Source organism: Malaya genurostris, chromosome 3 (assembly GCF_030247185.1).
Source record: "Malaya genurostris strain Urasoe2022 chromosome 3, Malgen_1.1, whole genome shotgun sequence".
Taxonomy (NCBI): Eukaryota; Metazoa; Arthropoda; class Insecta; order Diptera; family Culicidae; genus Malaya; species Malaya genurostris.
This window is the reverse complement of record NC_080572.1, coordinates 237,793,544-237,819,261: the sequence shown is the minus strand read 5'-3', so window position 1 is coordinate 237,819,261 and position 25,718 is coordinate 237,793,544. Positions and strand designations below refer to the sequence as shown.

The window sequence follows — 25,718 nt, the reverse complement described above, 5'->3', positions numbered from 1 at the left end:
TACAACAAGAGATATTCACGATTAAGTTTTACCCAATCTTGTACAGGGAAAATTTTGAGAAGACATCTCATAGTAAAGTAAGTTATATTCACGACAATACAACAATGAAATAGTTGCTTTTTTTTTGATAGATTTACATATTTACATAGGAAAACTTCATATAGTTCTTTGGGAATATTATAATAGCTCTAAAAAGAACCGAATTTGAACTCCGAAACCAAATTAAGCTCGGAAATCTAGTTCTAGAATCCAAAGTCCGAATAAGAGCACGATCTGAGCGTTTGAGGTTTTATACCACACAAAAGATCTGCTCTCATTGCTGGCGACTGTTCCTCCCGACGCCCGAAGTTAAAATGAGGGTAAGTCGTTTTCACGACAAAAAAAAATTTACCTGCGACTAGAAAAATATATTCCACAACGTTCTATCTGTCACGAAAATAAGTTATGTCATTATTTTGAGATGGATTTCGAATGAAGTACCATCTTCTACGCGGTGCGAAATAAATATTGCGATCACTGCAACGGTAGTTCCATACCATAAAAAAATATCAATTCGCCACATTCACTTACCTTTTTGTTAACACCTCACGAGGTGAATTCACACGGACGCTCACTACTCTAGAGCACTTCTTTAACTGCAAATTCGAAAATGCAGCAACGCTCCCTGTGCGACATCTCACCCCACTTTTCCCTATAACTAAGGGATTTTTCCTAAAACCTTTCTTTCACTCTTGAATGAGAAACGAAAGTTTCCTTGGGCATAAACTAACACAACCTTTTCGATTTGTAAACAGTTTTGAGTCAAGTTTAGAGGAATTCTTCGTTTTTTTTGCATTGTTGCTCTAATTGACGATTTAGAATTTTAAACACAAATTTTGGAATCGGATCGATTCAGTCGTCGCCGAGAAAATATAGAGAATTCCGTTTTAAGGTTTTTGAAGGGGCTGGGGTCCACTAGGAGATTGATAGTACCTATTATCTTTTTCCGGACAGCACCAGCCAAGATGCCGTATGGAATCCGACGGAAACAAAACTTAACCAAAAATAGTCCACTCGATTCCTGCTTCCATGTCGTAAAAGGTGACAATTGCAAGAGTTTCTTTTTCCATTCAGTTATCAGATATTTTCAACGTTTTACTTCTGATTACTCTATTTTACTAAATAATCTCTTCATTCAACTTCATTCAACTTCATTCAACTTATCAATTTGCGGCTAGCTTCGGCGAAAAGTTTTATTTGGTATATTTTCTTCTTTCATGTTATTGCTTGTCTTTCAAGATTCTAAATTGAATGATAAAAACCAACTATTGCGCAACTTCGTTAACATTACAAAGGTAATAACAGCGATAACATACACACAGTAAAAATATACTTGTTTGTTTGGTAAATTAATAATTTCTTCTCGGTAGCCGGCTGCCCAGATCAACCAGTAGAACCAATTAATAGTTTTAATAAATAATTAAAATAATAAACGATCAAGTCGCGCGTGAAATCTGTTGACCTTTGTAATTGGTAATTTAAAATGATTCAACTATTTGGTCTAAATTCTATTCACTCGTTTATTTTGTAGCAGGTAACTCCATTTAGAAAAAAATTGGGATGTTTTTATTCGTTACTCTATAGTATATCAAATTTTCCTTCAGTTTTTGCGAATAAGAACTTGTATCATGACTTTTCAATTCGCAAAAGAGTAAATCTATGTTTAATTTCTTTTTGTAAATCTTTAACTATGTTTTTCATAGCAGGATCACGAGAACGTTGATATTGTCGTCGATGAACATTCTTCAACTGAATGAGCAGTTGAAGATTGCCATCGATGATAGGAGAATTTAATTTAGTTTGAGCTTTGGGAACTGAAAGATTTCTAGCTTCGATAATATAATGATTCAAATTATCAATTGCTGTGTCGATGTCCGCAGAATTTTCTAAAATAGTTTTATGATCCACATGATTTTCAATGTGAGATCTGTAATCCAACCAATTAGCTCTAAGATAGATTAAGCTCTAATTGGATTAATTAAAGCTTCGTTGGAAAGTCTGAATGTTACAGGAAGATGATCTGAGTCAAAGTCAGCATGTGTAATCGATTCACTACAAATGTGACTTTGATCTGCTAGAACCAGATCAATTGTAGACGGGAGTTCATTATGAAGTATTTTACCATTACTGTTATTTTGCCTACAATTCCACTGGACATGCTTAGCATTTAAGTCCCCTATTACGAAAAAATTCGGACGATATCTTGTGAGTTTTTGCAAATCGCCTTTAAAGAAATTTAATTGTTCGCCGGTGCATTGGAATGGCAAATATGCTCCAGCGATGAAATAAATTCCATGAATGGTTTCAACTTCGATTCCCAAGCTTTCAATAACTTTAGTATTAAAAGAAGGTAAAATTCGATGTTTAATTTGCCGTTGGACGAAAATGATAACTCCACCACCCATTCCAGTAAACCTGTCAAATCGATGAACCACATAATGTGGATTACTTTTCAATTTGACATTTGGTTTAAGAAAAGTTTCTGTCACAATGGCAATATGAATTTTGTGAACTTTGAGAAAATTATAAAATTCATCTTCACTTGATTTCAAAGATCGAGCATTCCTATTTAAAATATTCAAATAATTATTCAACATCACTGTTAAATTTTAAATTCATTATAATATTATTTGCAAATTGCCATCCGATTTGAAATGCTTCAAAAAGTGATGAAGTCGAATTCATTCTGATGATCATTGATCTTGTAGGTAGATCATTTTATTTCCAGTTATATCGCCTAAATCGACTTCATTTAAAGAAGCGAATGGCATTGAAGGAATATTTGTAGGTAGACTGCCATTAGAAGAAGATGATTTCGCCGGTCTACCTATTAATAAATTGTTTTCGTTAGAAGATGAACTGCAAGGCGGTCCTGTGTTTTGATTAATTACATTAGAAGAATTAAGTGGTAGATTTCTACCTGTTATACTAGCATAACTGAAATTAGAAGAAGATGATGACGAGGTCGACTTACCTGTCAATAAATTGTTTTCGTTAGATGAGGAATTGGCAGGCGTACCTGTTTTTTGTTTTGAATTCGAAGAAATAAGTGCCTTAGAAGAATCAGGCGTAACGGTTTTTTGATTTTCAGGTATGTTTTGTAAATTTAAGGTCGTTGATTTGACTTGTTGTTTAAGCGAACGAGCGTTTGAAATTTTTTCCCTTACAGGACATTTCAATTAATTGGATTATGATTTCCATTGCAATTTGAACATGAAAATTCATCAGTGGTTTCATTCATTGGACAAACGTCTTTCGAATGCGATTTACCACAATTCAAACACCGTATATCACAATTTTTGGTTCCATGGCCGAAGCCTTGGCAACGACGACATTGCGTTAAGTTTGCAATACGATTATGCCGTTTACAATGTTCCCAATGAATTTTAATGTGGGAAATGAAACGTACTTTTTCTAAAGTTTTCAAATTGTTTACATCACTTCGATTGAAGTGTATTAGGTGAAGTTCATGGGAAATTCCAGATCGTGGTTTAGAAGTACCATTGGCTCTTTTTTTCATAAGTATTACTTGGGAAGGGGCAAAACCAAGCAATTCTTTTAGTTCATTTTTAATTTCATGAATACTTTGATCATTTGATAATCCTTTCAAGACAGCCTTGAAGGGTCTGTCTGATTTTATATCATATGAATAAAATTTATGAAGTTTCTCGGACAAATATCGAATAAGACGTTCGTAATCTTCCAATCCATCCACCAAGACTCGACATTCTCCTCTTCGTCCGATTTGAAATGAGACTTTTACTTCCGGGAGAAAAGTAGAAAGCTCAGTACGGAATCCTTTGAAGTCGGAAATCATCACCGTCACTGGTGGCATAGATTGTTGTTTCTTCCCAGAACGACAAGCGTCCATTTTGGGAATTTTTGAAGAATTTTCTTCTATGTCGCTACAATCGGATTCAGGAAGAATCTCGTAAATATTGTTAGACGGCATAGAATCAACGGAAGGGAAATCCGTCCGTTGTCTTTTATTTTTACATTCAGATTCTATAAGATCGTGAATGTTATTAGAAAAATGTTGAATAACGGATTGTGATTTATTCCGTATTGAATTATTTCAAGAAGGAAAGAGGAATTATTTCAAATGCTTGTGGATGTTTATGGTGATAATGCTCCAAATGATAAATCATGTAGGGAATGGTTTCAACGTTTCAAGAATGGAGAACTCAGCGTTGAAGAGAGACCTCGCTCTGGACAACCACAAAAAAAGTCGAAGACAAACAGTCAGAGGCATTACTCGATGAAGATCCGAGTCAAATGTGAATTTGGAAGTGACTCAATAAGCAGTTTTTGTACGATTAAAATCCATGGGAATTATTCAAAAGCAAGGTAGTTGAATGCCTTATGAACTGAAACCGAGAGACGTTGAAAGGTGATTTTTCACTTGCGAGCCATCCACTTCAACATCAACACCCAAAAGCCGAATTCATGATTCGAAGGTTGTGCATCTGGTGGGACTAAAAGGGTGTTGTGTCCTATGAGCTGCAACAAACAGGTGATACCGTAATGGGCCGATCGGTTTAGGCGTTTGAGCCGTGCAGAACGAGAAGAACGACCGGAATACAAGAAACTACACGATGAAGTTATTATCCTGCATGACAACGCTTGGCCTAATGGCGCACAAAAAAAAATATTGAGAAACGCTCAAATGGAACGTTTTGCCGCACCCGCCGTATTCTCCTGACATTACTCCATCTGATTACTGGTTGTTCCGACGGGTGCAGTACGATCTGGCCGGTGATCTATTTTCTTGTTTCGCAGAAATCGAAAATTGGTTTCAAACTTAGATCACCTTAAAAGACGAGACATTTTTTCGAGATGGAATTCGAAAATTGCCTGAGAGATGGAAAAAGTAGTAACTAGCGATGTACGATACTTTGGCTACTCTTTAAATTCATTTCATTTTGAAATAAATGCATTTTTGACTCGAAAAACGGATTGAAGTAAGTAGTGAGTGAGTAAAGTAAAGAAATACGTAGTCCTACGTCAAATAGGAACGATGAAAGTACTGAAGAGATCTTTTTTTGAAGAGATGTGAGCTCCGTTGATTTATAATTAGTCCGACGGCACATAGAATAACCAAGATTTGTCCAAAACACGTGACGTTATGCGGTTACAATCAGGGTAAAAAATCTTTATTGTTGGCCAACGGTAAACGTTTAGCACTTAAAAACGAAACATCGCAAACAATGAAGCCCAAATACCCTTTCCAAACCACTTTCGACTTGGTTTTCTCAACCCAACCGGAACTTTTCGTATAGAACAAACAGTAAATTATTTTTTTCCGGTTTTTATTTCATTCCAGTGTGGGCCGACGAGCAGTACATTGTCGAATACTCGCTGGAGTATGGCTTCCTGCGGCTATCGGCGGCTACCCGGCAACGGCTCAACATCCCGGTCCACGTGGTCACGCTGGATCCCCAGCAGGACAAGTGCTTCGGTGATTCGTTCAGTCGCTTTATCCTGAAGGAATTTCTCGGCTATGACGACATTCTGATGGCATCGGTTAAAGTGCTGGCCGAACAGGAGGACAACAAGGGCTACCTGCGCAATGTCGTCACCGGTGAGCACTACCGGTTCGTTTCGATGTGGTGGATGGCCCGCAGTTCCTACTTTGCGCCGTTTTTCATCATGATTTTGTTTGTAGGTTTTTCTTGCAACTGCTAGCTTAGCGAAAACTTGATCGAAAAATTGCTAACGGATTGTTCCGTTTTTAATTTCAGACCATCTCGATCTCGATGCTGCTGCGGTACTCTCATCATCAGATCTTCGTGTTCATCGGTAAGTTTTGAAGCATCGGATGTTGCTTTGTTTTTTCTCTCGCACTTAAAAAAAAAAGAAAGTCAACATTGATAGTGATTTCCCATGAGCTTTTCTCGGGGAGAGAACTCAATTAGACTTTTTACATGCCATGTACGGCCGGTGCGTTTGTTTGAGCTGTTTTCTTTGTAGATTCTACTAGTCGCACTGCATGTAGCAAAGATTGATTGACACTTTTAGGTGAGGGTGACTCAATAACATTTTTCTGCTGACTAGTAGAGATGGACAGAGAGAGAGAGAAAGAGAAAAAAGAGTGTATAAGTGAAGCAGGATTTGAGAACAAAATGTTTTCTCAAAAGAATTGTAATTTGATAAAATCAGAAATAATTTTTACAGACGAGAAGTTTTCATCCATAACATATGCCAAAGAAGACCGACACTCCCACTATTGCCATATTGGTGCGAAACTGTATCAGTAAGCCTTCAGTTTTATAGGATTCCGTTGCGCACCCAAAAAAAAGGGGGAAAAGACGAAGGCCTTAAATTAAAAGTGCTTCACTTATCGTGGTACTTTTTTATGGGAGGCTGGAATGACAATGGAAAGATCGGAAAATAACCGACAGGTTGAAAACTGGACAGTGAGACGTCTCGTTTCCATGACAATCTACTGATGTGTTGTTTTGTTATTATGCTTTATAAGGTTTCACGCTTGTTTGGTTCTTTTCATATCAGCAAAGGATGAGCAGACTCAAGGTACAGGGTTTCGGTGGACTCATCAATTTAAGCGTTTAACGGTACCGAATGAAGTAAAAAAGGAAGCTTTTGAGGCAATCAATCGGATCCTATCTAAAAAATATACACTGGAACTTCCTATCATTCTACTGGCTGAACTTAGTGCTTTTTGTTCGGAGAGCATTTTTGCCTTCGCATACTGTCAAAACCGACTTTTGATCAGGGGCATTCGAATCAGTTCGTTGAGATCGTAAAATGTCTGTGTGACAAAAAACAATATGCAATTGATTTTTGGCAGTGATAACTAAACCGATGTCATCAAACTTGGGTTTGAAAGGGCTTATGGTTCTATGGAACGCTATTGAATTATATGCAGATCCGATCTCCGGTTCCGGAGCTACATTTAGAGAGATGATACAAAAGGTGAAAAATCCCTCTAAGTTTGGCTCAAATTGTAGGTTATGTTAGTTCCTGGTACTACCAATCGATTTCGACTGTATCGCTTCCCAGTACTCGGTTTCGGAAGTTCCGGAAATAGTGGTCAAACACTCCAAAACGAAACTCTTTTTAATTCTTTCAGAGACGTCTTAAAGGATTTCCTAAAACTTGGGCTCAAATGAAAAGTTTTATGGTTCCATAAGCTGCTATTGAATTTTGTCCGAAACTTACCCGCGATTCCGGAGCTAGAGAATGAAGTGTGCTGAAAATTTCAAACCGTAACTTACACACTTAAAACCGATTCTCGAGCTCGGCATAATGAAATGCCGAATTAGATCGGCAAACCTGAAATTTTACCGATTGTTCAGTAATTCACGTACTCATTGCCGAAATTCGTTATTGTAAAGTTCTGATATCTCCGTAAAGCTTATTTTATTGCCGAAGTTTGGCATAATATGTTGCTGAGCTTGTCCGTGAACAACAAATATACCGAAATCAATTGGCTGCTCGGCCATCCATTGAAGTTGACCATCAATGTCAACTTCCCTCTCTGAGCAGCCTAGATAGCCGTGTAGTGTCGGTAGCGGTTTCCCAACTGGCTAAGAATAACGCTACGGTCCACCTGTACCGGTGGTATAAGTCCACCAAACAGGTAAGCCGTGTGGCATCCGGCGGAATTATTTTCTACCAAGAATTGATCCACTGGTTTCTTGTTCCATGTCGTAAAAGGCCACAAAAATAAGATCTCCTAAGTCAAGGTGTATTTCCGTGCCGATGACTGAATGGCTGCAGGAGTTTAAATAATGCAGTCGTGAACGGAATGTCTTAGGGTTTTCCCTTACTGTGTTAAGCGAAGCTCTGGCACAGTGGACGACTTCTTTCTTTGCAACTCGTGGGATTTAAATGATTAAAACATTTAAAAAAATCCTTACATGGTTCGCTATAGGCGATTACAAGCTAATATATTTGGTTTCTTCTAGTTGTTGTACGATAAGTGCTGGAGATGGAGTGTTCATTACTCTAATTGATATTGGTTAGAGTAGCACAAATCAATCTCTAGCATAAACGTACAGCAACTATAAATCCATCCAGACTTTTGCAAGAAGGTAAAGCTTTGGTTCAAGAACCATATTTCCAAAAGGGAAACTTCTACGTTGGAAAATTGTTAAACCCAGTCTTTGTTGCCTTCAACAAGAACGGTATGACTAATCCACGTGAAATGCCTCGAGCATGCATACTTGCAAATAGTGCTCTCGATGTTTCTCTCATATCGGAGCTCACAACTCGAGATATTTGTGCTGTCACAGTTGGTATGACTATTGATGGCATAGACAGGATATATGTCTGTTGTTCGGCATATTTACCGCATAACCAACCTTCGCCAAGCGATGACTTCAAATAATGTGTATCATACTGCAGCAAAAGTGATTTATCGCTTATAATCGGCAGTGACATCAATGCTCGTCATATCATTTGACGTAGCACAGATATAAACTCGATAGGCTCTGATATGATGGAATTTATGAGCAGTACAAACCTGCACATAGTAAATGCAGGAAATCGTCCAACTTTTGCGAGATCTGGAAGAGAGGAGGTTTTGGACGTAACTCTCTGCTCTGATAGAATTGTGCATGAGTTGGTGAATTGGCTCGTCTCCGATGAGCTTGAACCTTCGTTATCTGATCCGAAGTACATCTTCTTTGATCATTCAAACGTTAAATTTGATATTATCACATATCGTAATCCCGTAAAATAAATGATTAAAAAAATAATGTCAATGAATTGAAGTTTATTTGAAAAAAATATGCAATTTTTACAGCCGGTAGTGTACCCGAGTAATGTCTAACATCAAAATGTGAACAAATTGAAATCTGATTATGATAGCAACATCAGATTGAAATCCTAATATGATATCGACTCACCAAATTATCAATTACTATCAAATTATGTTATCATTTTGCTGTTTAAAGGCAAAAGTTTTGCAAACTCAAAAAATGAAAATATTAAAATCAAAACTTAGTAAATCCATTGAAATTGAGCAAATTTCAAATTGGAACACAAAAATACAAAGTTAAGTTTCTATGGAAGAAATATTCCTTCAATCCTATATTGCCTTTTACCGAAATTCTTTGACATTCTGCCGAGATCCTGCAGTTGACCGCAACCATAACCGCGAAGAAACGATTTTTTTGCATCATTTTTTCTACTTTTACGCAAATAATTCTCCTTCTTTTTAACCACGAGAATATTGGTGTCAAACCACACATCTGGGAGGCATTAGATAAATTGGCGATCATCGGTACCACGTTTGTCTGGAGCAGGTCAATCTGAATAGTTCCTTTGGCATTCCCATCTCGCTGATCGTCTGCCGTAGAAGAAGCTTATTTCAAAATTTGATATGAGAAATATATTTGACGTCATCCATCTCCTTCTAGATACGTTAAGTATCCGATCCTGTAACTATTTTTGCGTTCAGTTTAAAAAAAAATGTTCCGATATTTGTAATCATACGACGTCGCGAAGTTCATTCCAAAGTTTTTGCAATTATTGTTTACGAAGTTCGAACATCGAACATTGAATTTCTCAGATTTCAGAACCTAGAGCTAATTTTTGATAATACTTTTGTGGCTTAGAGGAGCCACCAAGAAAATATATGTTTAATTTGTATATTCCCAAGTAATCCACAAACTGTGTCGAAGACACTCTTCAAAACAATTCTCATTCCTAGTTATAAATGCTTAGATCTTCATGTTCTCACTAAAGCTAGATACCAAGAGTAGTATTCTATCAATCATCTAATAGATCTTGGAACTGTAATACACTCTAACCGTCTAACTAAATCTTCACAATTTTGAGTCACCGGACTAATTTTGCATCACACGATTGTAAATTATAAGTCTACACAAGAATTAAAAATTTTTTTTTTGCTTTCGATTTTGATCTTTTAACCGTTAAAACGACCAAAACGATAATAAATTAAGTAATCGATATCTACGAACAGCACAACATCAAATTGAGTTTTCTTTTTGATCTCACACTCTACTCGGGTAGTGATGTCAATAATAATAATAATAATAATAATGCTGTTTAGCTAGACTTACATATGCAGAAGTAACAGAAACGCAGGTTTGTTTCATTTGTTAAATTTCGTTTAATTGGTTTAATCAAACTACAGCATGAGATAGTAAGTCTAGGTTTAACTAGGTTCAAAACTGTTCCAATTTGGAGGTCATATTGGTTGAAAGAATTTGAAATGTTGATTGAAAACTGCAAATCCCCAACTCACTTCAAGCTGGACAAATCGATTTTCACAAACTTATATGTTCAAAGTTTCATACGGAATTCCTAAATTTGTTGTAGATACTATTTCCGGAACTACAGGGTAAACAGAATTTGTAGAGTTTGTGAGATTAAGCCCGAACCAATTTTTATTTCTGTTATCGCCTTATTTGGACGTCCACTGCGTTCTGCATCATCGGTGCCTCTACGACCACGTTTGAAGTCAGTGAAAATCAGCGTTTTATTGTTGTTTCTGATGGAGCGGAGTGTGCATAACACTTTTCAAGCCGTTGCACAGTGGGGAAAAATAGACCAAAAACACGACGATTTTTTTGGAGGCATGATACAGCTGACCACAAAGAACTTTTTTGGTGTAAAATGGTCAGTAAAATCGATTTCATGTATTTAGAAGGACCGCACGAAACGCTATCATGTTCATTTTACCCCAAGTACCCTTTTTATACTGCATTGTATTCAAGCTTAACTATATAACATGAAACCGAAGAACTTGCAGAAGAGCGAATAGAGTGTTTCCGATGTAAAAAAGTCTAACAAATCGATTGCAAATAGTTTTATTGACAGCAGAAAACTCATTGTACCGTTTTACCCCATTTCTTTTCTAGTAATAATACTCAGTTGAAATATGATCTACAATCCAAAAGCAGATCCAATACGATCTATCAATATTGGTTCATATTACGTGCAAAACATCTGTGATCCAATTAAACACAATGCGAATGACAGTACTAGCCTGTTTACCCCGTTTTACCCCAATTTATATCATAAGTCGTATTTCTGGTTAAACTTTCTTTCGCATACCGAAAGCAGGATGATTGCGGTTGATGAATATTTATTGATATTACGAAGAAAGCCCTAAAAATAGGATGACAAATGAATTCAATGACCGCACGAATCTTGTTATACCGTTTTACCCCAATTTATTTCAAAAGTCGTATTTCTGGTTAAACTTTCTTTCGCATACCGAAAGCAGGATGATTGCGGTTGATGGAAATCGATTGATATTACGAAGAAAGCCTAGGAAAAAGGATTACAAATGTATTCAATGACCGCACGAATCTTGTTATACCGTTTTACCCCAATTTATTTCATAAGTCGTATTTCTGGTTAAACTTTCTTTCGCATACCGAAAGCAGGATGATTGCGGTTGATGAAAATCATTTTATATTACGAACTATTTTCCAAATGTGGAGCAGAATCTTACGACTCAGTTAAAGGATAAATTGGGGTAAAACGGTATAAAAAGATTCATGCGGCCATTGAATCCATCTGTAATTTTATTTTTAGGGCTTTCTTCGTAATATCAATCGATTTTCATCAACCGCAATCAGCCTGCTTACGGTATGCAGAAGAACGCTTAACCAGAAAAACGACTGATGAAATAAATTGGGGTAAAAGGGGTCAACAGGCTAGTACTGTCATTCCAGTTGTGTTTGATTGAATTACAGATGTTTTGTACGTGATATGAACCAATATTGGTAGGTCATATTGGATCTGCTTCGGGATTGTATATTTGAATTCAATATAAAATTATATTTGTGGGAAAATTGGGGTAAAACGATGTAGCACGACGCATGCGATCATGGAGACTTCGTGTTAATTATTATTTGAGGTTATATGCGAAACATAGAACTGTCTTGTTTAACCAATAGTGGTCCAAACACCGATCAGTAGAACTTTTTTTTCTATAAATTCATGGAAGAAGATGATTGGGGGTAAAACATAATATAGTTATTTATGGTCAATCTTCTTAAAAACAATCCATTAATATAGCTTATGAGCATATCAGGAATACCTTCTGATTGGTCAAATTTTTCCTGAGTTTCACAGTTAGTTTTCGAAGTAAAGTCAGAAAAAAGAGGGATTGGAGCAAAACGGGCATGATAGTGAATTTTTCGGATCTTCTAACTATCATAAATCGATTCTACGGAAAAATTTGCATAAGAAATACTAACTTTGAAAATATTTGCTTAGGTTTTTATAAAATTATTGAGCAAAGTCGCGTTTTTGATCGTTTTTTTTTTCCACTGTGCGTTGCTTCGCTTGAACGGTATTTTTTCCCATCAAGAAGCAATGTAAAATCAAAGCACAAATTCATTGTTTGAAAAAAAAAACAAGTAGCGTCACTCTTAGCGCAATAACTCACAAACTATTGAATATCATGAAATGTTAACAGCTTTCTTTTAAAGGATAGTATTAACTGAAAAAGGTGACTGCAATAAAACTAACGCCATCTATGTTTTAGACCCGGGACTTTTCAGCCCATGTATTAGATCTAAACTCCGAACCGGTGCTTTCCTCCTCTTAGTATGTATAAAAATACATTGTTGATATTGCCGGTTGCATTTTTTACTTTTACAGGGTGATTTTTTAAGAGCTTGAGAACTTTTTTAAACAATAAAACGCATAAAATTTGCAAAATCTCATCGGTTCTTTATTTTAAACGTTAGATTGGTACATGACATTTACTTTTTGAAGATAATTTCATTTAAATGTTGACCGCGGCTGCGTCTTAGGTGGTCCATTCGGAAAGTCCAATTTTGGGCAACTTTTTCGAGCATTTCGGCCGGAATAGCCCGAATTTCTTCGGAAATGTTGTCTTCCAAAGCTGGAATAGTTACTGGCTTATTTCTGTAGACTTTAGACTTGACGTAGCCCCACAAAAAATAGTCTAAAGGCGTCAAATCGCATGATCTTGGTGGCCAACTTACCGGTCCATTTCTTGAGATGAATTGTTTATTTATTTATTTATTTAGGTATAATCAACAGACGCAACAGATGAATTGTTCTCCGAAGTTTTCCCTCAAAATGGCCATAGAATCGCGAGCTGTGTGGCATGTAGCGCCATCTTGTTGAAACCACATGTCAACCAAGTTCAGTTCTTCCATTTTTGGCAACAAAAAGTTTGTTAGCATCGAACGATAGCGATCGCCATTCACTGTAACGTTGCGTCCAACAGCATCTTTGAAAAAATACGGTCCAATGATTCCACCAGCGTACAAACCACACCAAACAGTGCATTTTTCGGGATGCATGGGCAGTTCTTGAACGGCTTCTGGTTGCTCTTCACTCCAAATGCGGCAATTTTGCTTATTTACGTAGCCATTCAACCAGAAATGAGCCTCATCGCTGAACAAAATTTGTCGATAAAAAAGCGGATTTTCTGCCAACTTTTCTAGGGCCCATTCACTGATTTGCAAGCGTTGCTCGTTAGTAAGTCTATTCATGATGAAATGTCAGAGCATACTGAGCAAATAATAATGCATGAAAATCATAACCTCAAAAAATCTGAGCAAATACTAATGCATGAAAATCCTAACCTCAAAAAAATCACCTCTTATTTATTGCGCATCATTTAATTGTGTGGTAACATAGAATATGTTGGTCGTCAATAAGTCAAACTTTAGTATAGATGCACCGTTACAAGTTTGAAAACGAAGCAGTAAAAGTTGCAAAATTCACACATTCAATCAACTCACAGAAAAGGTGTGAATAGTTTCGATCCGTATATATTTTTGTTGAGAACAAGCCTTTTGTATGGCTCAATACCCAATTTCATGACAATCTATCCACTAGTGTTTAAAAAAAGCTGATCGTATCAGACGAGTTCAAGCTATGGAAAAAGACACACCAGCGCATTCATGCATGAAAGCAACGATGAAATTGAATGATCCCCAGTATTCTCCAGATCTGGCCCCCAGCGACTATTATCTATTTCCAAACCTGAAAAGGTTTCTCCAGGGAAAGAATCGAATGCTGAGGCCATTCCAGAAACGGAAGTCTATTTTAAAGGCCTTGACAAATCTTTTTTTTTTTTTCAAAGGACATCAAAATGTTGGAGGACCGCTGGGTCAAGTGTATTTATTCCACTTGCTAGACCCGGGACTTCTCATTCCATGTAGTAAAACGAGCAATTATCAATATTCGGAAGTGCGAAAGAAGCATGTTCACCGCCTCTTTTACATCAAATTTTCAAGAGGATTTGATTCCCGCGATTATTCTATGTTTTACTTCTGTAAAACGTTAGCCTTTTTTTAAAACCCATCTTTGACGCATTCAACCGAGGACGACCAACATTACCCGACAACACCCTGCATCCATTTACAATAAAGACAATTTATCGCATTGTTGTTGTTGCTGTTCGTTGCTGTTGTCCTTTCCTTGGTGTAACCTAATGCTCGTAAATAACCGCATAGTCCAGTATCGGCGTTACCGCAGGGACACACGGTTTGACGACGGTAAGGTAAGGTAAGGTAGGGTGTGTGGTAGTTTGATACATTTCTGTACTTACCAAAACCCACGCCATCGCCCTCCTCTCAGTAGGCTGGGGGGACGTTCGGACCATATCAAAACCGAACCGTTGACACATCGTCGTCACGGTAGTGTAGTTTGTTTGCCCGGGGATATTTGAGACACTCGTCGTCGTCGTTGTCCTTTTCGGCCTCCAATGTCTGTGCGAGTAAGCGAAGATGACGAAAATCTTCCCGTTGACCCTAGCCGGACCGAACAAAGCACCGTCCAAAACACGGCCTAGATCAGGCAAGCAACGCAACGTTTCACGTGTCACAGCAAAAGGGCAATCGGGGGAACAAGAGTCCATTCCCCTCCGTCCGGGTTCCAACGGCAACTTCGTAGCACCGTAGCTTTTCGGAGACACCGGAGATCGTTGTTGGCATTATAAACGACGCGGGATGTATGTGTTATCATTTATTAGATATGTATTACGATAATAAGCGTAACAAGTGTCGAATGATAGAATTGATAAGGTGGTGGAACTGGAAACCTAAGGATAAGGATTTTCGCCCTTCTTGCCGGGTCGAATGTTGTTGTTGTTGTTGGGGGTGTTGTTCAGCGCTGTCGATGCGAAGCTCACTCGAACGTATCGTCCTATCCGATATGCTGTTTGTTGCTGCTGAGTGTTATTCGGTCCTGCCGCCAGCGATAATGATGTGAACAGCGGTGCCCCCATCGGAACATAAACAGATATTTTTGGCTGAGAGTGACAACAGCTTTTTTTTCCTGCGTGTGTGTCGCGTAATACATGATTTAAGTTCGATGATTGCGTGGGAAGTTTTGCTTCAATATGTTCATTTAAAATGGATGGATTTTTTTAAAACTTCAATCAATTACTGTTATAATGCTTCCAATATATTTTCACTGTTAATTGTTAATTAACACGCATGCATGCTACACTGTCTTTTTTATCCGAGTTCCCAACAAGTTTATCAGGTCCATCATCAACTATTTGACACAACTCGAGAGAAACTAAAGAGAACGCCTCCCAGAAGGATACGGGAAATCTATTGACACGCCATCGTCCGTCGTCACCACCGTCCGCTTGAACCGGCGAACCATCGAACCGAACCAACCTAATTACACACATTCATGTCAAATGGCTATCATGTTTCACTTTCAATTCACTTTGGCCACATTTTCATGGTAACATATTGATACGGATCCTTCTGAACTGGCGCTGTGGCTAACCCTGGCGGGATTCGGGATCGGGTTCGGGGACCAACGAGAGGAAAAAGGGGAAATTTTCGTGAACGAGTTGATGAAGAAGGCAAGGTGTGTGTGTGTGCCAGGATAACTTTTATTCTAACGCAACAACAACATATGCTGTAATGAAGACGAACGAAATACTGGATAGCCGCCGGTGTCCGGAAAAAGGCTGTTTTGTTTTGGGGGAAATATTGTCTTCAATATATTCCGAGGAAGGGCCACTGCGAAGAAAAACTAATCATTGCCCATGGCAACATAATCTTTTCATCAAAATTTCGGACAGGTCACCGAACAAGCAGAAGGTGTTGGCGTTGGTGTTTGATTAATTCCACATGCATTCCGAGTTTTTCCTCGTTCAGGATGCCAAAAGGGTATAGCCGGGTTTTCATACAAATACTGCTCCCAAACAGAACAAAAATTGATATACGCTGTTTGAAAGGGTTTATATTGGAGATAATTTTCCCAAAATTTTAATCCTTTAACTGCCATATTCGTGGAGTTAGGGTAGTTCTTCTGATTTTCGTTTTATTTCATTTTTTCAAAAACCTCTTTAGCAAAAAAAAATGCAAAAAAATCAGGAATATTTTAGGAATTATGGGAAACCTCTCTGATTTTTTTCAGAATTTTTCAAAATGTATTTCATGTGCAAAAAAATTTTAAAAATTTTCGAATTTTTTTTAATCGCACTTACAATTTTGGTACCACTCTAGCTTTTACATCAAAAATAAATCATTTATAAGTACATTACGCTGTAATTTTTTCAGATTTTCAAAAACTGTGGACGGGTTTAATATCAGACTTTGCAAAAATCAATCATTCGAAAAACCATGCGTCTCCATCAAATTGTCATCGTCCGATGGAGACGCTTGGTATTTAGTTCTAAAATCATATATCACATGCCGTTAGAACTAAATACCATGCGTTTTCATCTACAACTTGAGTTCAGGGCTTAAGAAAGAATTTTCATAAGGAAGGATGAATCAGAACTAATGAATTGACAAATATTTAGGTTTTAATATACGGTTTAAAGTTTTGATTCATGAACTGATAAGTCATCTTACATTTATTGTATTCAAATCAAATAATAACTATATATATCAAGGAAAATTCAAAACCAAGCGAAATTAAGTTTTAAGGTGAAATGTTCGTCGACGTTCTGTATCACTTGGCTATTCATACGCCAAGTTGCCTGAAACTGCTCAACAAGACAGCTAAAGTCAAACGGCTTAAGCTCATAAAGACGGATTAATCAAACTGAGATCGGACTGACAGTAAATCCGTCGAAACAAAATGTATGAAAGGAGGGAAAGGCTTTAAAATATAACATCTTCCCACTCGAATAATGGTGCGTGGCGACGTTATCGTGGAGGTTCATGAATTCGTGTATCCATTCATTTATGACCGCGGATTAGGATACAAGAAAAGTAATAACACATGGATCAATAAGTCTCGAGATTAAAGCAGAGATGGCGCTCGTAGTAAACCAGTAACCACGTCTTTCTAGAGTACTAACCTTTGCTTGAAACGGGTCAAAATTTAAGGTCGATCCGACCAGAAACAGTTGAGTTATTGAGGTTGGAGTAAAGTCGTTTTGTAGTTTGTTTAAAAAATGGAAAAAACCGAGTTTTTTGTTTTGATAAAACATTTATTTTTAATGGGTAAAAACACCGTGCAAGCGAAACAATGGATTGAAAAATGTTATCCGGACTCTTGTCCATCAAAAGCAACGATTTGTCGGTAGTTCGCCGAGTTTAAACTGTGGAAGCCGTTACACCGGAAAATGTGAGTGAAGTGACAAAAATTATAATGAAAGATCGTAAAGTGAAGCTCCGCGAGATTGCTGAGATGAAACAGATATCATATGGAAGTGTATTTACTATCCTTCATGAAGAATTGAGCATGAAAAAGGTTTTTTCCAAGTAGGTGCCGCGATTGCTTTCGATGGAACAAAAACAGCAACGAGTCGATGATTCAGAAAGCAGTTTATCGCTATTTACTCGCAACAAAAAAGATTTCTCGCGTCGTTACGTGACCATGGACGAAACATGGATACATCACTACACTCCAGAGTCGAAGCGGCCGTCATCTGAGTGGCGCACAGCTGGCGAAAGCCGTCCGTAGCGTCCGAAAACGCAGCAGTCAGCTGGCAAAGTCATGGCGTCAGTTTTTTGGGATACGCATGGCGTGATTTTCATTGACTACCTCGAAAAAGGTAAATCGATCAACAGTGATTATTATATTGACTTACTGGTGCGTTTGAAGGAGGAAATCGTAAAAAAAACGACCGCACATGCAGAGAAAAAAAATCCTTTTTCATCAAGACAATGCACCCTGCCACAAGTCGATGAAAACAATGACGAAATTGAACGAATTGGGCTTTGATCTGCTTCCCCACCCCCCAAACTCGCCAGACTTAGCCCCCAGTGACTACTGGCTCTTTGCTGATCTTAAAAAATGCTCCAGGGAAAAAGATTTGGCTCAAATGAGGAGGTCATCGCTGAAACTGAAGCTTATTTTGAAGCGAAAGATAAATTTTTTTTATAAACATGGTATTGAAAAATTGGAAAAACGTTGGAACCATTATGTTGATGAATAAAAAAAATTTTTGCAAAAAAAATGTTGTTTCCATTGTTAGTCTCGGGACTTATTGATCCATGTGTTACGTCACCATAAGAAACTAATCAACAGTGTATAAATCAGGGTTTCCAACAGCTGCTTGGAGATCCACCTATTATACGTACAGTTGAAATTGAACAGCTACGATCGGCAGGGCATGTCATCAGAATTACAGACAGCAAACATTTGAAAATGGTTCTTAAATGTGATTCGGAAAGCTAAAAAATAGAAGTATGGCGAGCTTGAGCTGATACGTGAGAAAAGTACTCCACGAAACACCAGAAAAAGGCCACTAAGTGCAAGTAAATTCGATAAACTATCAGGTGTACAACTTTGCTTCCGCCGTTTGCCGATAGGTGGCTGTACCGACTGAAGCTGATCAAAATACATAGATGATAATGCCTTTAAAGTGAGTGTGTACTGTGCCTAACGAATTGTCATCGCCGTTTCAGTGACAGTTGTTCTTGTTTTCGTATTACTCACGCTCGAAACTGTGTGTTCGTGTACACAATTCTCGCCATTTGCTTTGCTGGGTGAAAGAACGTGTCGGGAGTGGGTTCCACGTTTTAAAAATGGTGATTTCGATGTCGAAGACAAACATGGTGATGGAAGAGAAAAAACCTTCAAAGATGAACAACTAGAAGCTACGAGCTCTTAAAAGCGGGTGAAACCATCACAGGAAATTGCTACCGAACGCAACTGATGCGCCTTAGTCGCGCGCTAAAAGAAAAGCGGCCACAATATCAAGATCGACATGACAAAGTCATCCTCCAACACGACAATGCTTGGCCTCACGTCGCAAAAGTGGTCAAAAAGTACCTGGAAACGCTGAAATGGGAAGTCTTGCCCCACCCGCCGTATTCCCCAGATGTCGCCCCTTCTGACTTTCACCTATTTCGTTCGATGGCACACGGCCTGTCAGATCAACATTTTCAATATTTGAAGAGTTGGAAAAATGGATTGCTTCATGGATAGCGTCAAAAGAGGACTCCTTTTTTCGAGCCGGGATCCAAAAATTGCCAGAAAGATGGGAGAAAGTTGTCGCTAGCGACGGACAATACTTTGAATAATAACAGATCGGCTGAAAAGTTCGTATCGTTTGTATGAGAGGGCGCCACTAGAATTAAATCCATACCATTTTCAGTTAGTACCAACCTTCAAAAGATACATGTATAAATTTGACAGCTGTCTGATTATTAGTTTGTAAGATATTGCATTTTGAGTGAAGCTACTTTTGTTATTGTGAAAAAAATGGAAAAAAAGGAATTTCGTGTGTTGATGAAACACTACTTTTTGATGAACAAAAGTGCCGCCGATACCAAAAAATGGCTTGGTGAGTGTTATCCAGACTCTGCACCGGGCGAAGCAACAATTCGTAAGTGGTTTGCAAAATTTCGTACTGGTCATATGAGCACCGAAGACGATGAACGCAGTGGACGTCCAAAAGAGGCTGTTACCGATGAAAACGTGAAAAAAATCCACAAAATGATTTTCAATGACCGTAAAGTGAAGTTGATCGAGATAGCTGACACCCTAAAGATATCAAAGGAACGTGTTGGACATATTATTCACGAATATTTGGATATGAGAAAGCTTTGTGCAAAATGGGTGCCGCGTGAGCTCACAATCGATCAAAAACAACAACGAATTGATGATTCTGAGCAGTGTTTGGAGCTGTTATATCGAAATAAAACCGATTTTTTTCGTCGATATATAACAATGGACGAAACATGGCTCCATCACTTCACTCCGGAGTCCAATCGACAGTCAGCTGAGTGGACTGCACGCCTATTTTGGCCTATTTTGAGGCAAAGGACATATCGTACTACAAAATTGGTATCGAAAAGTTGGAAGATCGCTATAATCGCTGTATCGCCTCTGATGGCAATTATGTTGAATAATAAAAACGAATTTTGGCAAAAAAATGTGTGTTTCTATTAAACGATACGAACTGTTCAGCCGAACTATTACATCTGTAAACACTTTTTCGCAATAAAGCTTTTAATTTTGAAAAAAAGGGCGGAAGCAAAGTTGTACACCTGATATATTTGCAAAAGCGTTTGAAATTCAATTTTTACACATACCTTAGTTTCTCATTCATTCTTAGTTAATACATATTTCGATTAAAGCAATAAAACAATACGATTTTCCGAAACTGTTTTATAAAGGGGTCCTCTTCAGGAAATAGCAAAAAACTGAAAATATTAAGTTTAAAAGAACATGATTTTTGTATAGAAAATCGACGATGCGAATTGATACGTTCTTTTTGGGTCTTCGGAGCTTGCTGCAGGCTCTTCGACTTGATTTCTATCTGGTATTTTAGTATTTCTTAGGACTGCTAATAGCTAACCTCGAAACCTTCAGACTATCCCGCTAGATGTTGAAGTTAGAAACGAATTACAACCGTCCGCTGGTACACATGTTCACTAATGCATTCCCTACATCATTGCTTGGTATATCGACCCAGTCGTGCGGGCGTGTGTAAATAACAATAAAGGAAAAAAATTCTTCTATCATTGTTAATTACGTCAATACTTAAGCCCTGAGCTCAAGTTGTAGATGGAAACGCATGGTTTTTAGTTCTAAGGGCATGTGATATATGATTTTAGAACTAAATACCATGCGTCTCCATCGGATGATGACAATTTGATGGCGACGCATGCTTTTCCGAATGAATTATTTTTTAAAGTCTGATATTATATCCGTCCACATTTTTTAAAAATCTGAAAAAATACAGCGTAATGTACTCATAAATGATTTATTTTTTATGTAAAATCTAGAGTGGTACCAAAATTGTAAGTGCGATTAAAAATAATTCGAAAATTTTGAACATTTTTTTCACATGAAATACATTTTGAAAAATTCTGAAAAAAATCAGAGAGGTTTCCCATAATTCCTAAAATATTCCTGATTTTTTTCATTTATTTTTTTTAAACAGGTTTTTGAAAAAAATTAAATAAAATGAAAATCAAAAGAACCACCCTAACTCCACCAATATGGCAGTTAAAGGGTTAAAATGTTGGGAAAATCATCTCTACACTCTCAAACAGCGTATATTAATTTTTGTTCTGTTTGGGGACAGTTTTTGTATGAAAACCCGGCTATACCCTTCTGCATGCCCACATCTTAATTTTTGGCTCATATTATTTATTCGAGAAAAAAAACCGTGTTTTTTTGCTATAATTTTCAATCACTGTGAAAATCGACTTTGAAAAAATTGTACATTTTACAGTACGCATTTTATCTAACAATTGTGAATAGAAAACAAAAGCAAATAATTATCGTTCTTTTTATTACCATTCTTTGAGGCATTTTAAGTGCAACAAAAACTAAAAATAAATATGAAATCACTTGTACAAAAGATTTTTATAGGATTTATCGTTTAGCCATTCAACCGAGATACGGAAGGCCGAGTGTCATATTCCATTCCACCCAGTTCGTCGAATACGCAAAATGTCTGTATGAGTATGTGTAGGTGAGTTTGTGTGTTTGTATGTATGTGTGTATGTAACAAAAATGTGCATTCGATTTTATCGAAGATTGATGGACCGATTTTCACAAACTTATAGATTTAAATGAAAGGTCTCTTGGTCCCATAGGTTCCCATTGAATTTTACTCGGACCGAACTTCTGGTTCGGGAGCGAAAGTGGGGTAAAATGTGAACAAAATGAAGAGAAAGTGCACTCAATTTTTTTCAGATACCGCTCAAACCGATTTTTTTCAACTGAGAATCAAATTAAAGGCCTCATAGTCCCATAGGGTCCTATTGAATTTCCTCTGGATCCGACTTCCGCTTTCAGAGTTACGAAGTAATGAACCTAAAAAAGTGCACTGGATTTTCTCAGAGACCGCTCATCTAATTTTCTCAAGCTTAGATTTAAATGAAAGGCTCTCAAACCCACATCAAAGCAAAGTCTTGGCATTACATTCCTTTTGTGGAATTTAGCCTTTCTGTTTCAACAGACTTCGCAGCCGATTCTTAGTGTACAGAATCATTGCATGGCTAGTACTATGGATCCTACTGACACTAAGAATTCTTCCAGGTCGGGGCTCGAACATACGACAACTGGCTTGTAAGACCAGCGTCCTATGCATTGAACCGCCAACCCGGGACTCAAACCCACATAACAATACCGAATATCATCCAGATATGACTTTCGGTTCCGGAATTACAGGCTAATAAGTATAAACATTTTATTTTCTGGAGCGTATTCTTATACATGACACGGAAAAATCAATCCAAATACATTAAAATAGCCGTAAAATTCTTCAGCTGGGTAGTGTGTATGAAATTGCAACTTGTAATGTAGAGCGATAGTGCAAATAACGTAAAAATTCTAAATTTGGTTCGAAGCTGTTCTAATTTATAGGTTATGCTAGTTACCAAATGAATCGATTTCAACTATAACGGTTCCCGGTTCCAGGTTCCGGAAATACCGAAAATATTAGTCGTAAACTCAAAAATGAAACTCTTCACTTTCTCAAAAACAACTGATTAGATTTTTTTTTGTAAAAATACAAAGAATTCCTATTAACTGAAGTCAAAACGATAAAAATTGAAAAGCTTGTATAATAATGTATACCCAAACAAACTTTTTTTGTTCTTATTTAGGATTTAAATAAAAGTTATTTGAAGAATTCCTTAGTAATATTAATGAAAACTTGAGTTATATGAGAAAGGAATTCTAACACCACTAGGTGGATTAAAACAGGTTTTGAGTTTAGTTTTGATCCTTTCTGTTTATCTTCAATTGGTCGAATTTGCGGGCAGTCTTTTGAAACGAACGTCATTTCAATTGGTGTAAGGACTGTACTCGACAAAAACAAACCTTCTCTGGTATGCAGGGTTGCGCAAAGGAACGTTACACATTTCGTTCTCCGGTTACACTGGAACCAATTAAGGGAGGGAGAAACCGAATATGGGTTTGGAAAGTAGAATAATGAAGATTAATTTTCGTTTAGTATTTTTCCATTATGGAGAACTAGAGTGTCACTCGCCGCGTTTTTAATTTTAACTGCAGCCGCAGTTATAAATAAATATTTTTTACATGTTTTCAATGCATATCTTCCTGTAGCTCTGGAGCCGGAAGTCGAATCGGGATAAAATTTAATAGCAGACCATAAGCCCTTTCTTTTGAAGCTAAGTTTGTGAAAATTGGTTCAGCCATCTCCGAGAAAAGTGAGTGCACATTTTTGTTACTTACATGAACACAAATACATTTGCTCAGTACGTCGAGTTGAATCGAAATCACAGTGGTTTCATAGCCTTTATATATGAAAAATGTAAAAAGGGGTTTTTACCATTTTTTTAAAAAAAAGATTTGCATCGAATGATGGGGTCATTGCTAAGACTGAATCGTTTTTTCCAGACTAAGGAGACATCGTGGTACAAAAATAGGCGCAGAAATGTTGGATCGCATTGTAACAATTATTTTGTTATTCAAGAAGAATGATGAACGAAATCGAAATTTGGAAAAAGTGTTGTTTTCTTTGTTAGACCGGGGTCTTTTTGACCGACGTGTTATCTTTTCACTTGATTCAGGAGGAAAATAGGTATATTCAAAAAAAGAGTTACTCGATTTGAATGGAATACATTCCGCAAATAACGCATTTAAATTTTATTTGGATCCGACTTCCGGTTCCAGAGTAACAGGGTGATATATGCAAAAATAAGTACTTCATACAGCCACACAAAACTTATGTTTGGTATTTATTTGCAAAACATTGATTTTGAATATATCGACTCTTAGTTCTCGGTTCCAAAAGTAATAGAAATAGTAGTCAAAAACTTCCCGTAATTCAGAGCGACGAAACAATTTTCTTCCAAATTTTTTCTCAAAACTGTTGCTATCTGAAAGTTGTGTCAGTTGCTGACCAAACAAACCAACTACGGCTATACCAACTCCTACACGGAACGACCGAAATTAGCTTTGCGCCTAATTCGTATTACTGTTTTTGAATTAGTTGATTTTAACATCAAAACTGCCAAAATAACTAATAAATTGGTTAATATTCAGAAATTAATTTGCTGAAAAAAGTTCTTGTTTTTAGCGAATATATTTAGATGGCGAAAATCCTGGACACAAACCAGCAACATTTCAATCCCACACGAAATTCTCGTTGTCAACTAATTTTGTTGTTAAAATCAAATAGTTTGGCGCTGTTTGGCTGTCATCATCACTGCAGAAAGACAGCACAAAGAAAACAAGAATGCAATTGGTTTTATTAACAAGTTTATTAGTCAAAAACTCATGAGAAGTGTGTAGATTTTGAAATTTCTAACTGACCGATATGTAAAACTGCTGTAAAGTTGCTTGGTTTAAGTTTATTTGTGGAGTGCTTTCAGCTATCAGTGAATTATTAAAAAATTAACTAACAATCATTTCTGTGACCAGTGCAGAAAGTACATGTTTATTGCATATTCTATGCTTGCTTTGCCATTCCGACTTATATCTCTGAACTTTTTGTATGAGACGACATTTGAATGCTTTGGTTTCCGCAGTAAGTAAATGTAAATAAACGAAAATATACTCGTTTAGTCGCTCAATAATCAGAAAAGAAAGTAAACAAATCGAAACTGACACTTCCCTGTACGGTCATTTGGAAAATGTACCGTGATGTTACAAGCATCATCTACAACAATAGAGTAGGACACATGAATCAAAGAGCTACTATCCGAAATGGTAAGACATTTTCATTGGCCATTCATTACATTTAGTGCCTAACCAAAGCAGATCGTTTATAATTACGCTTCGTGATTGTCAGTGAGAGTTTACAATGAACAAACAAAATGTTGCTTTGGAGAAGCAAATCATTTTTACAGTGCATAAGAATTCAACAAATTAGATAAAATGAGTTATAATCAGGACCGTACCCCTATGTATTGTTTCTTTTGTTAAGAGGCCTTTTACAAACTTAGGAAAGCAGCTATTAGTTTATAGTGCAAAATCAATTATTCACATTATAAACAGAAATAAATTTATTAAACTCAAGAAAGTTTATTGATCAAATCAACTGACAATTCCAATTAAAATAAATTAATTAATTGGACTCGTTTTGGCTGTAACTAAAATTAACAGTTCGTATTAGTTGGAATCAGTATATATTTTACTTAACTCAAGAAGGTTTATTGTTATTATTAACTGTCAATTTTCATTGAAATTAACAACAATATCACTTAATTCAACAACATTTTTTACTGAAATCAACAATAATTATTTGTTAAAATCAACCATAATTTTGCTGTTTTTGCTAAAAATATTAGTTGAATGAAAGTGGAGCGTGTCTTTGCTAAGAAATGACAGCATGTAAATGT

The 25,718-nt window shown here is 37.0% G+C and overlaps 1 protein-coding gene across 4 annotated transcripts in view; it reads left to right on the top strand.

Annotated features, from left to right (window-relative positions):
• Positions 1–25,718, top strand: part of LOC131438722 (uncharacterized) — a 265,881-nt gene that overhangs the window by 8,489 nt on the left and 231,674 nt on the right. For all 4 annotated transcript variants that reach the window (XM_058608933.1, XM_058608930.1, XM_058608931.1 and 1 more), the window contains 2 exons: positions 5,363–5,700; positions 5,781–5,838. In XM_058608933.1, the coding sequence (XP_058464916.1) occupies positions 5,363–5,700; positions 5,781–5,838 (396 nt within the window). The remainder of the gene's footprint in view (positions 1–5,362; positions 5,701–5,780; positions 5,839–25,718) is intronic.